The sequence below is a fragment of the Anguilla anguilla genome, chromosome 9, assembly GCF_013347855.1.
Source record: "Anguilla anguilla isolate fAngAng1 chromosome 9, fAngAng1.pri, whole genome shotgun sequence".
NCBI lineage: Eukaryota > Metazoa > Chordata > Actinopteri > Anguilliformes > Anguillidae > Anguilla > Anguilla anguilla.
The window spans coordinates 3023314-3047144 of NC_049209.1; the positions used below are offsets into that span (position 1 = coordinate 3023314).

The window sequence follows — 23831 nt, forward strand, 5'->3', positions numbered from 1 at the left end:
CAAGAGAGGGCCTGCCCCCTCTCGCTGTGGGGCTACGGGGTCGACACGCACCGTCTGGCCTTCCAAAACCCCCCTACAGCACATAAACACCCCCCCCCACCCCCCCCGGCAGCCTCATCCAACCCAGTCTACGGGCTCGATCTGCTCAGACTACCCTTCTGAAACTGCCCCCAAAAAGATAGGGGGCTGCCTCCTGTCGCTTAGCGATACAGGTTCGACGCGCACTGTCTGGCCTTCCAAAACTGCCAGCGAGTGCACATAAACACCCCCCCCCCCCCGCCCCCCCCAAACACACCCGCAGTAAACAGACAGATAAATAAAAATCAAACTCTGGGTCAGTGGTGTTGGAATCGAGGGCTGACAGACCAAATAGCCGGGACACCAGACAACACCCACCCCCCCCCCCCCCCCCCCGCTCCCCCCCCGCCCATAACGGTCCAACATTACGGGGCGAGGCGGCTTGCTGTGGGGAAGGTTGGGGCTGTGGGTGTCTAGGTATGAATAATGGAACATGATTCCACTCCCCCTCGCCATTCCTTATCTGTTCGCTCAGACAAAAACACAAAGAAACCCCTGGCGGATTTTAATCTCGGGATTACCGACTCCCATTAAATAAAAATCCATTTTTCAGTGCGCTGCGTGCCAAATGTTCTCCCATCAACTCCCACCTACCACGCAAACGCATACATCGGGCCCAGACTCGGGTAATATCGACATCAACACGCGCCACAACGCCGTCATATCCAGGGTCCGAAAGTTTGCTGCAGAACAGGAGTGGTTCAAACACGCGTCTCTAATACATCTATCAGCGCTGGTTTTTACTTTTATTGGGAGCGGGGTTAACTGGTATTGATCTCTCTATGATGGCTCAGTCTTCAGACGCTGACAAATCGGCCTGGCGTACTGGCGCCACAAATCCATACGGTCCCGGGAGAGGAGATTAATCAGAGCGTCGCGCGAGCCGTCCACACGGCCACGCTCCCGTACGGTCACAAACAGCGGCCTTAGAACACGCGGACAACACAACGGCAACATCGCCGCCGTGAATCTCAATGATGATATCAAACAGCAGAGAGAGACTGTCTAACAGCGAAGAGAGACTGTCTGATATTAACACTGGAGAGAGAGACTGTCTGATATTAACAGCAGAGAGAGACTGTCTGATATTAAACAGCAGAGAGAGACTGTCTGATATTAACACTGGAGAGAGAGACTGTCTGATATTAACAGCAGAGAGAGACTGTCTGATATTAAACAGCAGAGAGAGACTGTCTGATATTAAACAGCAGAGAGAGACTGTCTAACAGCGGAGAGAGACTGTCTGATATTAAACAGCAGAGAGAGACTGTCTGATATTAAACAGCAGAGAGAGACTGTCTAACAGCGGAGAGAGACTGTCTGATATTAAACAGCAGAGAGAGACTGTCTGATATTAAACAGCAGAGAGAGACTGTCTGATATTAAACAGCAGAGAGAGACTGTCTGATATTAAACAGCAGAGAGAGACTGTCTGACAGCAGAGAGAGACTGTCTGATATTAAACAGCAGAGAGAGACTGTCTGATATTAAACAGCAGAGAGAGACTGTCTGATATTAAACAGCAGAGAGAGACTGTCTGATATTAAACAGCAGAGAGAGACTGTCTAACAGCGGAGAGAGACTGTCTGATATTAAACAGCAGAGAGAGACTGTCTAACAGCGGAGAGAGACTGTCTGATATTAAACAGCAGAGAGAGACTGTCTAACAGCAGAGAGAGACTGTCTGATATTAAACAGCAGAGAGAGACTGTCTAACAGCAGAGAGAGACTGTCTGATATTAAACAGCGGAGAGAGACTGATAAAGGCGCTAGGCTACATAACGCAGCGTCGCGCACTCGGGTAACCAGGAGTTCCGCTCTCTGATCGCGCGGCGCAGAGCGTATCAAAGGCTAAGAGGGGGAAGGGGGCTGTTAATGAAGGCGTTAAGCGTCAGCGCTAATTGCCTCGGTCTTGCGGCACTAATTCACACCGCCGGGCTAATGGCGCTCGACTCCCCCTCCTCCCCCCGACGAGGGGGTCTCCCCTCCGATTCATGAATAAATTACAGCTGTGAGCGATTAAATATGAATGCGCGCTCCCTCACGCCGTATGAATCTGTCACGTCAACCGCCAGGCAGGAACGCACCGGAGAACCGAGGCCAATTTCATATCCAAACCCGCTAAGCTACAACCCTTAAAGACAGCTTCATCAAAATAAGACCAAAACAAAAACCAAAAACAAATAAATAAATAATGATAATAACTGTCTTTGAGAGAACGCATTACAGTTTTAGGCTGTTTATGAATGAACTACAGGAGTAGAATATTGCTCTGCTTTCCAGAACAGTATAACCTAAGCAGGGATTTTTGTCTGAACGGCAGCAAGGTCCCTGATTCTACGGTAGCCTAACTGTCCAAAAGGCACCGCTTCAATAACACAGCAGGGGCCACATCAATAAAACACGGGGGGGAGTCTTCTGCCCGACTGACCGACATCTCTGGCAACCTGGGAAAAGGTTAGCGTGCCAATCACAGCATCCCCCATCGCTTCCACAGCTAATGGAAAGGGCGGGAAACCGCTAAGGGCCGGGCGGGAAACCGCTAAGGGCCGGGCGGGAAACCGCTAAGGGCCGGGCGGGAAACCGCCCTTCAGAACAAACTCAGGTTCAAGTTTAAAAAGTCAAAGCCACGCTCTTGTAGGAGGATATTTTGAAGAATACTTTCTTAATTTTTTGACTATCTAGTTAAAAGTATTTTTAAATATATATACACATGTGTACAAATGTCTTTTTTTTTTCCAAACTTAAAAAAAAAAAAAAAAAAAAAAAAAAAAAAAAGAATACTTGGGGAAATTAAAGTATTATTCAAAATGTCCTCTGCAGAGAGGATGAATCTTGCTCAGTGCTCGTCAGCGTGCAGGACTCCGTGTAGCCTGCAGGGGGCAGATAGACCGCTTATCTGCATTATTCACTCAGCCAGATGTTCCCAACCTCAGCGTCAGTCTGCTTTCACCCACAAACACATTTGTGAGACGAGCCAATCATCGAGAGGGGTTATTAACATAAAAACACACAGCGCTTCGCTGCCTGGACTTTCTGCGTGGGGCTATGACAGGAGACGGTATTAATGAGGAAATTATACACTTTCACCACCACACTGCCCTGGCAAACCATTATTAACACACTGGAGGAAATCTATCACCATGCCACACTGCCCTGGCAAACCACACTGCCACACCGTCCTGGCAAACCATTTTTAACACACTGGAGGAAATGTATCACCATGCCACACTGCCCTGGCAAACCATTTTTAACACACTGGAGGAAATGTATCACCATGCCACACTGCCCTGGCAAACCATTATTAACACACTGGAGGAAATGTATCACCATGCCACACTGCCCTGGCAAACCATTTTTAACACACTGGAGGAAATGTATCACCATGCCACACTGCCCTGGCAAACCATTATTAACACACTGGAGGAAATGTATCACCATGCCACACTGCCCTGGCAAACCATTATTAACACACTGGAGGAAGTTCACCAAAATGCCACGCTGTCCTGGCAAACCATTTTTAGTGTGCTCCTCTGGGGCTTCAGTGACTATGGTGATGGACAGGGAGAGAGGGAGGGGGGGAGAGAAAGAGGGAGAGAGGAGGGACAAAGAGAGAGGGAGAAAGAGGGGGAGAAGAAGAGAGAGGAGGGACAGAGAGATGGAGAAAGGGAGACAGAGAAAGGGAAAAGAAAGGGAGAGAAACAAAGAGATGAACTGACAGAGATTAAGAGAGAGATAGACACAGACAGAGCGAGAAAGCTGTTGTTTGTTTTATTAATGTTGTTCTTAAGTTCATGCATTTGCAAGTATATGTTAGGTGTTTTTTTATTATAACTGATGACATTACACTATTTTATGTACACTGTAATGTGTTTTGTAAAGCTTTGACAACACATATACTGCAGTATGTCATGCCAATAAAGCACTGAGAATTGAATTGAAATTGAGAGAAAGAAAGAGAGAAAGACAGACAGAGCAAACGAGTGAGAGAGGGGGGGACAGAGAGAGAGCGAGAGAGAGTGAGCGAGTGAGCGAGCGAGCGAGAGATAGAAAGAGAGCAAGCGAGCGAGCAAGAGATAGAAAGAGAGAGAGCAAGCGAGAGCGAGAGAGATAGAGATGGAGAGAGAGCGAGCGAGCGCTGCAGTGCATTGATCTGCACTTCCTGTTCAGATATAATACGGCCCTGTCAGTCGTGCACAAATCCACTCTGCTGCTCTTCGCTGGCGGTTTCCGGCTCGTGGCAGGACGTGGATGCCAGACGCTCAGACGCAGAAAGCTGAGCGAAAGCGCGATTAGCCGTGCACAGCCACATCACACCAGCTCAGCTCAGCTCCAACTTCCTGTACAGCTCTGCAGACAGGCCAGCTACCCCAACAGCAGTAAGCGGCAGTGCAGTGTAACGGGTAAGGAGCTGGTCCTGTAACCTAAAGGTCTCAAGTTCAATTTCTGAGTAAGACACTGTCATTGTACCCTTGAGCAAGATACTTCACTTGCATTGCTTCAGTATATATGCAGCTGTATGAATGGATGCAATGCTGTGTAAAACGTTGTGTAAGTCGCTCTGGATAAGAATGCCCGTAATGTCATGTAATGTAAAATCAGCGCTACCCCCACACAGTCGGCGAACGCCAGCGGCGTTTCAAACGGAAGACGCCGCAGAGCAGTGTGAGGGCGTCATCACCAGGTGCTCCACCTGAAGGGCACCTGGGAGAGCAGAGATAGGGCTGCTTCACCCTCACACGCCACACACTGTATCTAAGGGCTGCTTCACCCTCACACACCACACACTGTATCTAAGGGCTGCTTCACCCTCACACACCACACACTGTATCTAAGGGCTGCTTCACCCTCACACGCCACACACTGTATCTAAGGGCTGCTTCACCCTCACACGCCACACACTGTATCTAAGGGCTGCTTCACCCTCACACGCCACACACTGTATCTAAGGGCTGCTTCACCCTCACACGCCACACACTGTATCTAAGGGCTGCTTCACCCTCACACGCCACACACTGTATCTAAGGGCTGCGATTTCTTATCTAGGACTGCAACAGGCTCCTGACATTTACCCAGAGCCCAACACCTCCCAGACCAGCTGCCTCACAACGCTGTCTCTTACACACACAGGCACACGCACACACACACACACACAGGCACACACACACACGCACACACACACACACAGGCACACACGCACACGCGCACGCGCACACGCACACGCACACGCACACGCACACAGGCACAGGCACAGGCACGCACACGCGCACGCACAGGCACACACACACACACAGGCACACACACACACACACAGGCACGCACAGGCACAGGCACGCACGCACACGCACAGGCACAGGCACGCGCACGCGCACGCACAGGCACAGGCACGCACAGGCACAGGCACAGGCACAGGCACACGCACACGCACACGCACACACACGCACACAGGCACAGGCACAGGCACGCACACGCACAGGCACACACACACACACAGGCACACACACACACACACAGGCACGCACAGGCACAGGCACGCGCACGCGCATGCACAGGCACAGGCACGCACAGGCACAGGCACAGGCACAGGCACACGCACACGCACACGCACACAGGCACAGGCACAGGCACGCACAGGCACGCACAGGCACAGGCACACGCACACGCACACGCACACGCACACGCAAACACACACACACACACACACACACACACAGGCACACGCACAAGCACACGCACAGGCACACACACAGGCACGCACAGGCACACGCACACACACACGCACATGCACACGCACACGCACACACAGACACAGACACAGACACCCACACACACATTAACTCAAGCTAATACACACACACACACACACCTCCATCCCCCAATAAAAGCTTTCTGGGATGATGTCCCACACCACAAGCTTCACGGTCGGTTTATTTTCTCTACTTTATTTTCTCTACTCCTGGACCTTTAAGTTAGAGGATGATGTCATAATCAGAGACTTCCTGAGGTGGGAGGGCCCGTGGTGATTGGCTGTTACAGCAAGAAGGAGAGACAGCGTGGGGCGTAAAGACATGAAAACAAGCTTTGAACAGCGCGTCCGATGCAAGCCACACCAGGACCAAGAGCGTGCACGTTTTCAGCAGGAAGGACACTCACGTTTCCTTTTCTGTGAACAACATAAATGCTCTCTGAGCATTTGTCAAAAGTTCAGCTCAGCTCTTCAGCTCTTTGTCAAAAGTTCAGCCTGATCAACAGAGAAACTCGCAGACTGAGACAAGAGTCTGTCACAAAAAAAACCTGAAGAACACTTGCGGTCAGATTTACTGCGAAATGCAGCTACTCTGCTACACAGAAATGTCTTAACGCAAGCTCACTTCACACCACTGCCCCAAAAAAAAGCACATCATCACTTTGAAAGAACTGCATTACACAGCATCAAATCATCGATAGTTGATTTGCCATTAGCTGGATTGTGTCATATCGCTGAAGGTCCCTGTTTAGCGAACTTCAGTTAATCCACAAGTGTCTGAGTGCTTCGCTTCGCAGTGCCCTCAGATGACCACCATACAACGGCAATCAATACTATAGTACTTTTGTCTTTTCTTGGAAATGTTCTTTTCGCCGAGGTAAAATGCCCTGAAAGTTACGTGGGACGAGAGCGTCGACACACGGAGAGCGCTAAAGCTAATTCCGCGGCGCTCTCCGAAGAAGGCCTCTTAACCAGCAGCAGCACCGCATTAAGGCAATCAATGCTAGCGTGGAGCTTTGAAGCTCCCGTGTTCTGTTCCAGCCCGTACATTATTAATGCCCCGCTCACTGTCATTTCAATAATAGCATGTCTATAACCAGTCAGAGGGGACGAGACAGACGGGAGAGGTCGACAGACACAGCCGCTCGAGCACTGCCGTCTCTGTTAAAGGCCAAAGCCAGCGGTTCTATTTACTGCGCTTAGAATCGCACCGCAACGCGAGCTGTGGCATCCTAGATTTACTGCCGATGGGACAAATAATAAAGAGAACAACCTAATTTCTGAAAAAATTGAAAAAAATAATCCGAACCTTAAATGAGAAATACTGTTGAGGCTCAGGGACAATAATTCAGCATCTCTGAGAGTCAGAAACACAGCGATGTGGAATCCGGCTCTGCTTCGATGTCCGTCTCCGTTTCCCTACCGCAGAGGTCAGAGGTCAGAGGTAAAGATGGCGTCTGTCTCGACCACGCCCTCTCTCTCCTGTAGCACGGAACTCGCAAAATAAACAAAGTACAGCGTCTGCAGTAACGCAGTGAGCAAGCCTTCTGTGGCAGAGACCAGCTGTGTGCACAATGCGGCGCACAGGATGAGAAGGCTCAGCACGCGTGCGGGCCGGTTCCTCAAAAGCACGACGGCGGCGTGTTTCTGAAACCGTCTGGCGCGTGTCTGACTGCATTTCACACACGGGCAGCACGCCCCGTCTCTCACCAAGCCGCCAAACTCAGAGTTCAGAGCCGCTGGCGGGACGAATCACAGAGGACTTCATTCTCCCTCAGCGCCAACCCGCCAAATAAAACCCTGAGCTCCACGGGGCAGGACAGCGAGGGTTTGGTCGGCTGAGCCGCCAGCTCGAGGGAACGCCAGAGCGACGGTCCGCGGGCGAACGAGTTCCGCCAGCCAGTAGAACACAGAGCCGCCAAACGGGCGCTCGTAAATCCCGCTCAAACCGACAGTCGTCCGGAGCGCCATCCGCTCTGCTTCTGATTGGCCCGACGGCGGCTCCGGCGATGAGCCCGGCTCAGCGCTGCCATCCGCTCTGCTTCTGATAGGCCCGGCGGCGATGAGCCCGGCTCAGCGCTGCCATCCGCTCTGCTTCTGATTGGCCCGAGGGCGGCTCCGGCGATGAGCCCGGCTCAGCGCTGCCATCCGCTCTGCTCCTGATTGGCCCGAGGGCGGCTCCGGCGATGAGCCCGGCTCAGCGCTGAACCGACTGGGACGCGGTTTCCAGGCCTTTCTGTGGCCGAACAGCGACAGAGCGAACGGGAAGAAGGGTCATCATCAACCGCCCTGTCCAATCTGAGGAGCGTGTGCTTGTGCTCACTGTCTCAAAACCAGGCAGGCGGGAAGGAGATCGCGGGCAGAGGGGAGCAGGGTGTAAAAGAAGCCCCCCTCCCCTCCCCTCCCCTCCCTCGCCCCCCCGCCCCCCCGAGGTTATTGAAAAGCTCCCTCCAAAATTAGCCCGAGCAGACAGCGGTGATCAATGGAGGCCGGTGTCTGGCGGGCTTAATGGTATTAGCAGAGAGGAGCGCAGCGGTGGAGGTCTAACGCATTAAACCTGCCTGGCCCGCGTGCTCCTCAACGACCCCCCCATATCCCCCCTGCGCCCCTCTCCCCCCTCACTCAAACCCCCATCTCACTCCTGCACAGGGGCCACTCTCCCACCCCACCCCCTCCCCAAAACGGATATGCCTCAGGCACCCAGATAATTACATTGGTGGGAGGGGAGGGGGGCTTTCTTTAATAGATATCCACCGGCCACCCACGTCCCCCCCCCCGCCCCAAACTTGAATGCAGGGCTCTGGTAGAAACCACGGGCAGGGAGGGAGGAGGAGGGGATCTATAAGCAGGGAGGGAGGGGGGCTTAAAATGAATTGTGCTCGGAATCCAATGTGACAGGCGTGAAGAAGGCGGACCGTCCAATGAGAACACACTGCTGTGCTTCGGGGGCGGGGTGGTGGGGGGCAGCAGGAGGGTCTGCCAGGCCCTGGCACCATGGTCTGTGATAACTCAATCAAGGCCGGGGGGGGGGGGGGGGTTTGGGGGAGTCATGCTTCTGAAGTAAGCAACAGTCCCAGGACAGCCAACAACCAGCCACTGCTCATTTCCAAATTAGCGCCGTGCTAAAATGAGCACGGCTAAAATAAACACACGTCTGCAGCTACATCAGGAGGCGGCGGCTAATGTGCCGATCCCCCATAATGCATCAGGGGGCAGCAGCAGGTCTCTCGCTCCCTAATGAACAAGCAGGGCTCGCTCAAACCTGCAGACCCGTCTTCACTGTAGCTGAACACCGGTGTTCAGGCCGCGGAGTTTTACTGCGGGTATAAACAGGGGTTTCGGAGGCAATGTGTCAAAGCTAAGTGGCTGGTAAAAACCGGTGCGTTAAGCAGAGGAAATGACCCGCGCGGAGGAGGGAGAACGCCACGCTGCGCCGGCGGGTTTTTATGGCGAGCGCGGCGATATCGGAGCTCACCGGGGACACATCGGGCTCCTTTAGCCGCTGAAGAGCGCGCTAATTTGCTCCGGTTTTTTAAAATCCAGCCCATAATGCCAGCGAAGCAGCGAACGAGGCCCCCAGTAAAGCCATCGCCTGGATTTTACACCCGCACTGAAAACGCCATCGCCAGGTAGATAAGATGCATGTTACTGCCCGGTACTTTAAAAGACTCAACTCTTCCAAATAATAATAAATAAAAGCAAGGGCTGGTATTTACTGCAACTAGTAAATGCAACAAACACGCAGGGCATGGCATTCGCTAGTGAATGCTGCACTCTAAGAGGAGATTTAGGAAGCAAAGCCAACTGCACATATACTTAAAGCATGAGGTAATATAACCGTATAACTTACGTCCATATAACCACATTATATAGGCTTTATATTTATAACCGTGTAACTTAAACGCATTGAGGACCTGCCAGTGTTGCAGGAAGGGAACCGTTGGCAAACAGGCAGCATCACGAGCACTCAAAGCGCCACGCGCTAACACAGACAAACAGCACCCTGCACACGGGACAGGGCCCCTGCAGGCCCCACAGAGCAGCGTGAAGCTCAGACCGAGATTCATAATCTGCAGGGGGGCCTCGTGTGGCGCAGCCCGTAGAGCGCTTTCCACGTGCTCGTTGCGAGCCGCGACGTCGGCGGTTCGAGTCCGACCGCTGACCTTTGTCGCACATCCCTCTCTCTCTCCTCCTAGTTCTTCCTGTCTCTCTAGACTGATCTGTCAAATAAAGCTGAAGAAGCCCAAAAAAACATTTTTAAAAATAATAATAATAATGATCTGCAGACAGGGCGGAATACACAGGCCCGCTGCCGCTGGCCGTCCGGTGTCATGCCACCTGGCGCCTTTCCCGAAAAACCGGGAGTCGCGGGGGGCGTGAGAAAGGGGGGGGGTGACGCGGGCCAGATCGAGGCAGGGCAGACCACAGCTCTGCCGCTGCCCGGGTTCGGTGAGCCCCCACACAGGAAGGGGTCGTGGTGGCAGACTGACTGCACCTCTGTGCATATGGTGGCAGACTGACCGCACCTCTGTGCATATGGTGGCAGACTGACCGCACCTCTGTGCATATGGTGGCAGACTGACCGCACCTCTGTGCATATGGTGGCAGACTGACCGCACCTCTGTGCATATGGTGGCAGACATTCTCAGACACGAGCTCTGTGTACAAGCTTACCTACACACAGGCCTCTCTCTGATAGGCAGGCTGGGCTAACAGAGGAGGCTCCCTCATTACACAAGCACACAGGCCCACAACCATGAGCCGACAATACAGCACAAAAAAGAAAAGAACATCTACTCAAGAGTGTGTGTGTGTGTGTGTGTGCGTGTGTGTGTGTGTGTGCACGTGCGAGCGATAAAAATATGTTCATATGTCTGAACATATGCCTCCTGCATATGCCACTTTCAGGACTGAAAGTTACAGTATAATTAGTGACGTCATTCTCTGCAGAAGAGGGTTAATTAAATTGCCTCTCTCCCGTTTCTCTGGAAATGAAGTTGTGTCACGATGACATACTGCACGCCTGTCGGTGTAAATCCCTGGTCCTTGTTTACGACTGAATGGATCACAGAAATTGATCATTTTCACTTCAAGGGTAAAAAGAAAAAATAGAAAAATAAGAACTTTCTGCTGGGTGTTTCCTGAGACCCCCACCAGTGCAGTGATGTATCTGCAGACCATATTAATATTCATGAGGTATGATGATGTATCTACAGGCTGTGTGAATATTCATGAGGTATGACAGTGGAGTCACAAATGAGCTCCTCCCCCCTCACCCCCATCCAACCCCCTGGCTCCCAGCACCACCACAACACAGGACCACCAGAACCAGCCAAACACAGAACCACCAGAATCAGGCAGCCCTGTCTGAATACAGTACCGCTTCAACACAGAACCACCAGAACCAGCCAGCCCTGAACACAGTACAGCCTCTACACAGAACCACCAGAACCAGGCAGCCCTGAACACATTACCACCTCAACACAGAACCACCAGAACCAGCCAGCCCTGAACACAGAACCGCCTCAGCACAGAACCACCAGAACCAGGCAACCCTGAACACAGAACCGCCTCAGCACAGAACCACCAGAACCAGGCAACCGTTGTCCGATCATGCTAACCTCGGCCTGCGACGGGACCCACGGGTCCAGCGGAGAACAGGTGAGCGAGCCCGTCGCGGATAAAAGCTCACGCTCGGCCTGCCAGGAAGGACACGGACGGGCAGCACGTCGTATTTATAAACGCCCTTGAGAAGCATCCAGAAGGGCTCTCTGTGCAGCCCCAGCGGTGGGGAAATCAATAGCGAGCACTAAGATGATGGAAACAGCTGGAATGGGGAACGCTGATGAAATATTATCACTCGGCCTACCATGTGCTCCACCATAAACAGCTTGTGTATCATGGCACTGAAACAGCTTTTTTCTACCCCCACCCCCCCCCCCCCATTCCAAATCTATAAAAGGATGGTGTCATGTGATCTTCTGAAGACCGATGACAATAGCTATTATGTATAGATGTGAGAACCACGAGACTCCAGAGGGATTGAGGCATTGGGAAATTCTTATTTTAAATGTGAAATAATGCCCAAAAAGCAATAGTGGGTGAGAATGCTGCCCCATTGTTTGATTTTCTCTCTTTTTTAGTATTATTACTGTGGAATGTTCCCGAGGTTTCAATGAAAGAAATTCCAGTAAATTTCCGATTTCCGTAGTTGAGTGAACATGAACTGATGATCAAACTCATTTTGAGTTGAAATTCCTCTCTCTGTCTCTCAGGTCACATTTCCTGAAGCAGAAGCACTAACATTTATAAAATGAATAGTTAGAAAAGGAACAAGTGTGTGTGTGTGTGTGTGTATGTATGTGTAACATATATTAGCTCAAAGCTTTGCATGTTGCAAAGGCTGCACCACTAAAACATTATTAATATGTCCAGTAAAATATTATTAAATGCCTAAATCACAAGCAATGTCAAACATGGCCGCTACAAGGCCCACAACACAACACAAGAGAAAATAAAAATAATACAATGCATAATTTAGGTTTTGCTTTTAACATCTCAATATTATCCCAACAGCAGTGAGAGCTTTTAGGCCCCGAGTCCTGGGAGGTGTAGGGTTTCATCCGGACAGGAAGCAGAGGCGATAGCGATCGATGGGCTGTGCATTAGGCCCCACGAACACTTCCCCTCCCAAAACTATTACTCTTCTCCACACAAACGCTCCCCTGCAGGACTGGGCAGCACTAGGCCATCGGATTCACATAAAGCCTGCAGCAGCAACACTTCCAGCGCCAGGCCAGCGCAAATCCATCACGAGCTGCTCTCCACTCCCCTCAGCTCTAAGCTATGGAGCACGGCAGCCGCGTCCACACCCATATTTTAAAGTGCAGACAGCTACATTCAGGGGGGGGGAAAAAACTACAGATATTAATAAAGCACAGCACTCTTTACTCACACCTAACAATTTCCATAACAGGATTTTGCTTTACCGTGCATTTGCAAATTTAGATTTTAAAAAAAGTTTTATTTTATTTGCTCATTACTAGGCACCAAAAATAAGCGTGTTGTGGGGGGGGGGGGGGGGTTAAAAAATGTGCATTTGCCTTAACGAAAGGGCGCATTGCTGTTAGATTGAATGCGCCCCGCGGCCGGCAGGTGCAGGAGTTTGGATGAGGAAGACCCCCCCCCCCCCCCCCCCATTTAGCACAGCAGGCACGCGGCACATGTCTCAGTGCGGGCACCCCCATGCCCCCCCGCCCCCCCCCGCCCCCCCCGCCGAATTATTATTCACACACCCGCCAGCCGGCTCATTACCGCCTAACTTCTGCAGCACCATCGACCGCTGAGGCACCGGGACTAAGCACTCTGCACCTGAGGGAGGGGGGAAAAGTTTGCCAAACACTTTTCTGTCTGCTTACCCCCCCCCCCCAACCCCCCACCCTAAATCCCTGCCCCTGATACCCCTGAACCCCCCCCCCCCCGAATCCCTGCCCCTAATACCCCTGAACCCCCACCCCCCCTGAATCCCTGCCCCTAATACCCCTGAACCCCCCACCCCCCCTGAATCCCTGCCCCTAATACCCCTGAACCCCCCACCCCCCCTGAATCCCTGCCCCTAATACCCCTGAACCCCCCCCCCCCCCGAATCCCTGCCCCTAATACCCCTGAACCCCCCACCCCCCCCCCCCCCCCCACCCCCCATAGCCCCCATGACAAGAAAAGCTGGCTAAACTGTGGAAAACATCTCACTAGTCAACGTAATTGCAGGATTCTTGACACTGGCTTCTCCCTCAGAAGACAGCGGCAAACGGGGGAGAATGAATGCTAATGGTCATCAGAAAGCCATTAGCAACACTGCCAGGAAGTTCACGAGCGCGCCAACCTAGGATATGGCTGACCACCAGAAAACAGGCAGATATGGGAGATTGCCCTGCTCCAAAGAGTAACAGCACAGTGGAGCATTATGGGAGATTGCCCTGCTCCAAAGAGTAACAGCACAGTGGAGCATTATGGGAGGTTGTTCTGCACACAGAGTAACAGCACAGTAGAGCATTATGGGAGATTGTTCTGCACACAGAGTAACAGCACAGTGGAGCATTATGGGAGATTGTTCTGCACACAGAGTAACAGCACAGTGGAGCATTATGGGAGATTGTTCTGCACACAGAGTAACAGCACAGTGTAGCATTATGGGAGATTGTTCTGCACACAGAGTAACAGCACAGTGGAGCATTATGGGAGATTGTTCTGCACACAGAGTAACAGCACAGTGGAGCATTATGGGAGATTGTTCTGCACACAGAGTAACAGCACAGTGTAGCATTATGGGAGATTGTTCTGCTCCACATAGACACCATTATAACAGCACTTCCCAGCTTCATATAACATAATGTAGTGTCATGATTTGATATGGTCCAAACATACGGTGGTGATGTAAAATGGTAGTAACACTAAAGGAGACCGTCCCCATTGCCTGTCTTTCCTTTTTTTTCTAACGCGCGACACATTATCGCCACGGAGATCATTAAGTCCTCGCGCGTCCCGTAATGAAGACGAGCACGGAGGAAAATCCTGACACAGACATCTGCTCCAGGGGCGACAGCTTCGCGCCCTTCCAGCCGAGCGGCACGGAGAGACAGCGCCTCGTTTAGCGCCAGAGAGTGTGCGCGAGAGGTGGCACTTCAGCGGGAACAGGTCACGTTCCCGGCCGGCTGTGGTCTGCTTCAGACTGAAGCAGAGGCCAGGGGGACGGAATGAAGCAGAGGCCAGGGGGACGGAATGAAGCAGAGGCCAGGGGGACGGAATGAAGCAGAGGCCAGGGGGATGGAATGAAGCAGAGGCCAGGGGGACGGAATGAAGCAGAGGCCAGGGGGACGGAATGAAGCAGCAGTCAGGGGGACGGAATGAAGCAGAGGCCATGGGGACGGAATGAAGCAGAGGCCAGGGGGACGGAATGAAGCAGAGACCAGGGGGACGGAATGAAGCAGCAGTCAGGGGGACGGAATGAAGCAGAGGCCAGGGGGGCGGAACGAAGCAGAGGCCAGGGGGACGGAATGAAGCAGAGGCCAGGGGGACAGACTGAAGCAGAGGCCAGGGGGACGGAATGAAGCAGAGGCCAGGGGGATGGAATGAAGCAGAGGCCAGGGGGATGGAATGAAGCAGAGGCCAGGGGGATAGACTGAAGCAGCGGCCAGGGGGACAGACTGAAGCAGAGACCAGGGGGACGGAATGAAGCTTCTTTCCTGAGTGACAGTATCGTATTAGAACAGATGCGTTTGGGGTAGACCAGAGATGGCCAGAACTTGGGAAGGGGGGTGTGGGCATAGCATCTGTCTGTTTGGGGTGCACCCTGCTCTGACAGGACACCCGCTGTGGTGGGACGCGGGGTTGGGGGGTGGGGCACAGACCAGGCTTATCCAGAGCCACACACCAGTCAGAAATACCAGCCCGGGGAATTCGACTCAACGTCTACACAGAGTACGCAATCAATCAAGCCAGTACTGACCCCATGACCCCTCCCATGCCAGCACGGAGACTGACGCTCATACATATTCCAAAACCTCGAGGGGGGGGGGGAGGGTGCATCTTCCCCTGTAGTACTTTCCCCTGCATACAGAACTGTCTACAGAACTTCAGAGGGAAGCAAATGTGCAACAGAAAAACACACAACGCCATTCACCTGATATTAGCATGTATCAGCAGCTGCCCACAAACCTGTAGCTTAGCATGAGCTCAGCACAAGAGTGCAGCACTAAACATCAATCACTTCTGCGCACAGATAAATAAGACATTTACAAACTAAAAAATTGAAGCTAGTGAGTGAATGAGTGAGTGAGTCAATGTGTTAGTGAGTGAGTGTGTGAGTGAGTTAGTGAGTGAGTGAGCGAGCGAGTGAAAGAGTGAATGAAGACAGCACAGGCACACTGATCTGGAACAGGGCACAGGACAGCAGGATCAGACACAGAGCAGGCTGCTCAGAGCAGCTTGGGGAAGAGATCACAGCATCACTTACTTTGGAGGACCACGGCTGCAGACAGTTGGCATAGCAACGGACGAGGAAAGCCATTTCCCAGGCAAGGGGGAGGGAAAGTTTCCCCTTTCCAAACGAGGAGAGAAAAAGAAGGAGAAAAAGCAGAGGACTGCGCGGCGATGCCGACGGGAGAGTTTCTGTCGCCCCGATGCGCGGGAGTCACAGGAGCGCCGCTCGCCCCCACCGCCCAGCGAGAGAGCGCCCCAAATCAGAGCAGCTGTCAATCACAGAGGAGCTCAGCCCCGCGCCCCCCCCCCCCAACTCCGCTCCGTCTCAAAAGCGCCCGAATCCCCAAAACTGTCCCTCAGCGGCAGAGCCAGACGCCCCGAAACGCAGATCCCAGGAGAGAGAGAGGCGCCGCGGCACCTCGGGGTCCAGAGCAGGGCTCCCCGCCGGCCAAACTTGTTGAAGCGGGGTCGTGGCGCGGACCCGAGGGTGTCGCTGGCCCCCCCCGGACGCACTCGGCGAAAGCGGAGACGGGCTGCCTCATCGGCGGCGGCGGCGGCGTCGGTACGGTCCTCGGCCGGCGGTACAGCGGGCTGCTTCCTGTCCTCCCAGAGAGCGAGCCAAACTCCTCAGGCGCTCCCAGCGGCAGCTGCGGTCACGGCCGCCCCCCCCCCCTCCCCTGCCGTGCCCCCCCGCAGCGCTCAGCGTCTCCGGCACCGCGGCTGGTTCGGCAGCACACACCCGCGCGCTAACGCTAACGCTAACGCTAACGCTCGCTCGCTCTCTCTCAGCGCCCCACACACCGCCGGGCTCTGCAGCAGCACCGCCGTCCGCGCTCAGCTCGTCCCCTACCGCTGCCTCCGCGCGATTGGGCGCTCCTCCGCGCGACGGAACCGCTAATAAGGAGAGGGAGGGGGGGAGAGAGGGAGGGAGGGAGGGAGGGAGGGGAGGAGAGCGGAGCAGCAAAAGGATGACATCACCTGGGCGGGAGGCGCGGGGAGGGAGGGAGAGCCGGGGAAACTGCATTAGCCCGATTGGCTGTCTGGCAGCTGGGGAGCAGAGGAGAGACGGGGGGAATCTTTATTGATCAGAAAACAACATAAACCTCAGAGTCTTCTCCCCCCCCCCCCCAACCTCCGCGCCCCTGCCACGACCAGGAGGGGAGGGGGGCAGCGCAAAAGGAAAACACGACCGCGTAAATAAGCAATAATAATAATAATAATAATTCAAAAAATATAAAGCGCGGTCCCCATGCAGACGCCACCCGTGCTGTCAGGTCTAACGCAGGGAAATATGCAAATGTATGCGTCTGCACAAAGCCTGGCCTCACCGCAGCTCAACAGGGCGTGCGGCAGAAAAAGGACCATAATGCACAGGGTGTGATCGCTCCCGGGGAGCCGCGGACGGGTGGACGGACTGACGGACAGACGGACGGACGACAGACACGCGGATCTGTGAGCCCAACTGGAACGGCAGAAACAGAGAGCAGAACGTTTTGTCTGTCCACTTCCTGCACCCTGGAGGAAAGGCGACACTGAACGGCGTCTGATTGCCGAAAGCAGTCCTGAGAACACGCAGAGCGCCCTCGCACATACGTGCACACCGCACGCGCTCAGGACTGAGTCTTTCAGACGCTTCACAGTTAAACCATGCGCAGAAGAGGAAGAGAAAAGAAGAGAAGAGAAAGAAACATGAATAAATCCAAGACCCATGAATTGCATCACATTGCTAATTCACAAGCAGGGACGGTTTTTTCAATTGCGCACAGAATGCATCTGCTGCGCTCAGTCAGGGCGCATGAGCGTCTGTGCGCTCTAACCAGCCTCTGCACCAGCGCGCTGATGGGGACTCAATTCTATTTCCTCCACGGTTCGCCCTCAAGTAAGGATGACATCATCCCTTTCAGCGGCGGCCAATGGGAGGCGAGCACATGGAGCTCTCACGGGAAAGTGTTGTGTGTAAGAAAGTGCGCTCCGCAGACTGTGTCTGAGCCGCGCGCGGTGTGCGGGGGGGGGGGGGGGGGGGGCGCCTCGCCCGTGAGCTGCTCTGGCTTGCACGGTGGAGAGAGGGGGGGGGTCCCCTGCTCACCCTCCCCCCTTTAATAAAATGAATCTTCACCGGGAGACTCTGTGCCAGCTGAAGACACCTGTCACTCAGAGGCAGGGGGGGCTGCAGTGGGGTCTGCGTGCGGGCGAGAGGACTTCCTCTCATCTTTAATTTAAGCTGGGGGCGGAGTTGACCAAGCGAACCGCAGCAGCCCATCGGCCCCTCGCCCCTGATGACCCAACCCCCGCCCCCCCCCCCCCCCCCCGCCATGCGAGGTTCGGTTCTGTGGCGGGTCAGCGTGCGGGAGGGAGGGGGGCGGGAGGTGGCAGCCTGCGAGACGGCGGGTGGGGGCGAGCGGGGGGGGGGTGAGCGAGCGGGGGGGGGGCAGCAGGAGGGGGGGCGAGCTCCCTCAGCTGAGCGATGGAGAGCAGGATGCACATCCTCTGTCTGCTGCCTCACCTGCGTCACTCGCCACACAAACCCCCAGAGCTGTGCCCAACGCTTCCTGAGAGAGGCGCTTCTGACAGACAGCTGCCTGCAAGGGGGGGGGCGAGGCGGGGGGCCTATCTGTCACACGCTTCATAAACAAACACACCAGACCACATGTGCAGAGCTCACGTCAATCAGCCAGCAGCGGAAGTTTCACTGGCTGTGAGCTGCGGTCGTGTCGATTCCGGCGCTCTCTCAGGCGAGGAGTATCAGCGGCAATGTTTATAACGGCACACGATAGGGGGGGGGCGCTAGGCTGCCACCACGTTTCCGCTCCCTGCTGTTTCCTGTGCAACAGACTCCTGAAATGCGCTCAGCTGTGCTGTACTGAGCTGGGCTGCACTGTACTGTGCTGTGTACAGCTGTACTGTGCTGAGTTTTACTGTGCTGCTCTGGGCTGTGCTGAGTTGGACTGTGCTGCACTGGGCTGTGCTGCTCTGAGCTGTGCTGTGCTGAGTTGGACTGTGCTGCTCTGTGCTGTGCTGTGTACAGCTGTACTGTGCTGAGTTTTGCTGTGCTGAGTTGGACTGTGCTGCTCTGCTCTGTGCTGTGCTGAGTTGGACTGTGCTGCTCTGAGCTGTGCTGTGCTGAGTTGGACTGTGCTGCTCTGTGCTGTGCTGTGCTGAGTTTTACTGTGCTGCTCTGGGCTGTGCTGCTCTGAGCTGTACTGAGTTGGACTGTGCTGCTCTGAGCTGTGCTGTGCTGTGCTGTGCTGGTCTGGTCTTCACTGGGGTAGCTGTGCCTCAGGTGCAGGTTTGGCTGTTGTTGTTATTCCTCCCACACAGGAATTCCTGTCTTTTTCACAAACCCCTCCACCCAGTTCCTCTGTGGAGCCGGGGGGGTCAGGGGGGTCGGAAAGGAGAGAAGGGGGGGCAGGGTAACCCCTCGAGGAGGGCGGGCTCATTTACGGGGGGGGCTGGATGCAGAGAGCAGGAAGGCCCCCCCCCACCCCCGCGTTCCCCCCCCCCCTCAGGTCCAGTGCTCCCAGAAGCCCCGGCAAAAGCAGGCTGATTACAGCATCAGAGAGATCCATCTCGCTAAGTGGGATGAAAATATGAGCCGTCCCCAGAGGGCGAGGGGGGCTGGGGGGGGGGTGGTGGGGAGGTGCAGGCAGGTTGTCATCTCTGCTGCGATGATGTAATCCCATAAAATTAGCAACAGTAGCAGCAGCAGTGCCAGCAGCAGAGGAGGAGAGAGGCTACAGCGCTGCAGGACCGCCCTGGGACCCCCAGAACCAGGGCCTTAACGTACCCTCCTCTACCCCCCCACCTCTAAGAGGGCACGCTGCTACGAGCAGTGCGGGGTGGGGGGGGGGGGTCAGCAGAAAGCGATGCCTTCACGTTCCTGTCGCCGCGTTGCCAACGGCAACCTGGCGCGAAGGCCCACCGTCGCTGCGCTGGTGGGGAAGGGGCTCGCGCGGGTCCAACATGGCGGGATATAGATCCTCCCCCCCCCACCCGCGCCTCCACTAGCTCGTAAATCATTCCGGGGCAGCAGCGCCGTGGCAACAGGCAGGGGGGTCCCCAGAGACAGACCCTATTAGCCAGCGACCCCCCCACCCCCCCACCCCCCACCCCAGCCCCCGCCCGTGACCTCTCACTGTGACGGGGGGGGGGGGGGCAAATTAAGCACCTCGGAGGCGGGGTTATGCCCGAGAGCTTATGAGGTGCTCCCCAGCCAATCAGGGAAAACTGATCATCTCACCATCAGACCACCAACAGCCTATGGGATACAGACCAAGAGATCAGTCTACAGCATACAGACCATGAGATCAGCCTACGGGATACAGACCAAGAGATCAGTCTACACCATACAGACCATGCGATCAGCCTACAGCATACAGACCATGAGATCAGTCTACACCATACAGACCATGAGATGAGTCTACAGCATGTTAGATCAGCCTACAGCACATGTACCACAAGATCAGCCTACAGCATACAGACCACAAGATCAGTCTACAGCATACAGACCATGAGATCAGTCTACAGCATACTGGCAATGAGATCAGTCTACAGCATACAGACCATGATATCAGCCTACAGCATATAGACCATGAGATCAGTCTACAGCATACAGACCATGAGATCAGTCTACAGCATACAGACCATGAGATCAGTCTACAGCATACAGACCATGAGATCAGCCTACAGCATATGGATCATGAGATCAGCCTACACCATACAGACCATGGGATCAGTCTACAACATACAGACCATGAGATCAGTCTACAGCATACAGACCATGAGATCAGTCTACAGCATATAAACCATGAGATCAGTCTACAGCATACAGACCATGAGATCAGTCTACACCATACAGACCGTGAGATCAGTCTACAGCATATAAACCGTGAGATCCGTCTACAGCATGGACCAGGGATGGACCGTCCTGGTCCTGGAGGGCCGGTGGGTGTGTGCAGGTTTTTGTTTCCACCAATAACCTTGGCTAAATGAGCTAACTGGCTAATATGGACTGTGAGTCATTACATTACATTACATTACAGGCATTTAGCAGACGCTCTTATCCAGAGCGACTTACACAACTTTTTACACAGCATTTTTTTTAATTTTTTTTTTTTTACATTGTATCCATTTACACAGCTGGATATATACTGAAGCAATGCAGGTTAAGTACCTTTGCTCAAGGGTACAACGGCAGTGTCCTACCCGGGAATCGAACCTGCGACCTTTCGGTTATAAGCCCAGTTCCTTACCCACTGCGCTACACTCCAGTCCACAGAATATGGACCATGAGTTCGGTCTACGCTGTAGACAGACAGTGAGATCAGTCTATCTGCACAGACAGACATCAGTTGAAATCAGAAAGCTAGCGCGTTTCAAATAGCACCTAATCGTCTCTGTGCACCGCTTTTGCAAAAAGCGTTTTGTGTGGAGAACTGAATGCACGCTGGCGCTTCTGCACCCCCCACGCAGGAAGCTGACAGCAGCTGCGGTACGAGCGCGAAGCGAAGCCGAGCAGAGCGACGGCGATGGGGAACAGAAACTCGGCGGCTCTGGAGCGGACGTTTCGCAGCTCACGTCGCTGCACGCAGACGGAAACGCAGACCGCTTCTCTGAGCCGGGGGGGGGGGGGGGGGGGGGGGGGGGGGGGGGGGGGGGGGGCACGCTCGAGCTCTCGCGGCGCTGAGGACGAGCAGCGCAGCAGACGTCCTGACAGGAAGTGCGATACCGCAGACTGTTGAAGCTTCCTGTCCTCTTCGAGCAGCGTGAACACTGCCGCGCGCGGCCCCGACTCGCTGAGCGCTGCTCTCCTACCCCCGCCACCCCCACCCCGATAAGGACCGTAATCAGTTATCAATACGGGAGCAGCTCACGCCCCACAGCCCACACCGCAGAGGAGGCATCTGAGCAGCTCTCTGATTTTCCGTTTTTGGGTTTTTCAAAAGCTGCACCAAAAAAAAATTCCCCACGGTGCTTTCTTGCTTTCTCACGGCTGGGACTTCCACTTCGTACTCCGGCCGTTTCCACTTCGTACCCGTCTTTAAATAAATCAGAACTTTGCTCTAAAAACCTTGCGTTGCACTTTTAATCAGACCCTCCGCGGTGTCGATGCCCTGCTTCTGGTCTCAACACCTGCAGCACACCGGAATCTCACAGGAAGTGTGGGTTAAGACTCAAAGAGCCGCAGCCATCCGGAGAGCATTGAGAAACGCAGAGGTGACATGGTGGGCAGCTGCTTAATATTTTTACCCTTAAATGAATTAATAGGACTGACATATGAAGAGAGTTATCTGTCCAATGAATCAGTCCCTCTCCCTTGAATCTCGGAACGTTACACCTCATTTGGATCCATTCATCCATCCATCCATCCATCCATCTCCATCAGTTTGTCTCAGCAACTGACAAGTTCAAAGGTTTAAATCAAAATCCCAACTGAAAGCTGTTCTCAAAAAGGGTTTAGTTTGCCAGTCCAAATTATGAAAAAATACAAGTGGCAAACAGTTAGGGATCCAGGGCGAAACTAAACAAAAAAAGGTTGTTGTTGTCTCTATGGTAACAAGACGCCAAACTGGTGATGTTTACAGTTGTGAAAACATGGTGGCATCCGGTGAAATTACTGAGAAATAGGGAAGGAAGCTATTTTAAATCTCCTTCTCTCGAATTAAAATTAAATCCTTTTTGTTTCAGTGTCCTTCAGTCAGGTAAACGAAAACGAGCGAGAAACAAGATTATGATCTAGCCTAGTTAAACAGACGCCTTACACGCTGGAGCCCAGTTAAACAGACACCTTACATGCTGGACGAAGGCATTTCAACTATTTTAGGATGTCAGCTAACCGGTTCACTGACTTAATCAACCCCAATCGTCCCCACAGTTTATCACCTGATGCCTTCATGTTCATCAACACCAGCCAAAAAAATAAAAAATAACAAGACCAGGTCAAAACCTAGGATATGGCTGGACCGGCTGACCAATGGTGTGACTTCATAACTCGGCCGACCGATGGTGTAACTTCATCACTCACGCAGTCAGTCACTCACAGACGTTCGCATTTGTAGGGCTGGCCCCGCTGTTGCGGTCCAGCCAAAAAACGTGTCCATGACAATGAATTTCGATGCTCCGTCTGGCTTGTCCAATCAACACTGCGCAACGAAGTACGACGTTGTCCACGGCATACAAAACGTGTGATGCGACACGGAGAACAAGTGTCCTGCTACACTTTTTATTCCAGCTGAAAACACGTCGTTTTTGCAGCGCGACACTTGCCTACAGCCACTTGCCTACAGGGTCATACGGGAAAGTGCAAGCAGCGCTTCAGGTGCCGCGTCTCACCTTTAACCTCAGCTAGGCCACAGCGTTAGCGGCGCCGTCCTCGCGCTCGCTTTCAGGGCCTCGTTATATAATTAGCTCTGCGTCAGGGAAACCGCAGGGGCTGCGGCCAGGCTACAGCACCGAGAGCTACGGAGCGTGCTGCAGTTTCGTGCTAAACCTACCGCACGCTAACTGACGTTAGCTCGCTATCCGCAGTGCCACGCGAACCTGAGCTAACTCACGCTAACTCACGTTAGCTCACTGCCCGCTGTGCGGCGCTAACCTGAGCTAACTCACGCTAACCTACGTTAGCTCACTGCCCGCTGTGCTGCGCTAACTCACGCTAACCTACGTTAGCTCACTGCCCGCTGTGCGGCGCTAACCTGAGCTAACTCACGCTAACCTACGTTAGCTCACTGCCCGCTGTGCGGCGCTAACCTGAGCTAACTCACGCTAACCTACGTTAGCTCACTGCCCGCTGTGCGGCGCTAACATATGCTAACCCACGCTAACTGCACTAACATGATGCCCTTTCAAAAGGTCAAAAGTGGCTGTGCGGTGCAGTCATTCAGAGAACGATACAGCAATCGAGTGCTCAGTCACAAAGTTTCCCCACACCTGGATATCAGAGCAAAATAAACAGACTAGAATAAACCCCCCAGGGCACAAAGTGAGAAAGAAAGAGAGGCAGCGTAAGAAGGGAACAAGTGTGAAACAGTAC

The 23831-nt window shown here is 53.7% G+C and overlaps 1 protein-coding gene across 8 annotated transcripts in view; it reads right to left on the bottom strand.

The window, feature by feature from the left end:
- rapgef6 (Rap guanine nucleotide exchange factor (GEF) 6) overlaps positions 1-23831 on the bottom strand; it is a 104175-nt gene that overhangs the window by 40663 nt on the left and 39681 nt on the right. The window contains exon 1 of one of the 8 annotated variants that reach the window (XM_035433293.1): positions 15837-16473. The exons of the other annotated variants lie outside the window; for them this stretch is intronic. Within the exon in view, the coding sequence (XP_035289184.1) occupies positions 15837-15890 (54 nt within the window). The 5' untranslated portion in view covers positions 15891-16473. Of the gene's footprint in view, positions 1-15836; positions 16474-23831 lie in introns of those variants that run through there. 8 annotated transcript variants of the gene reach the window in all.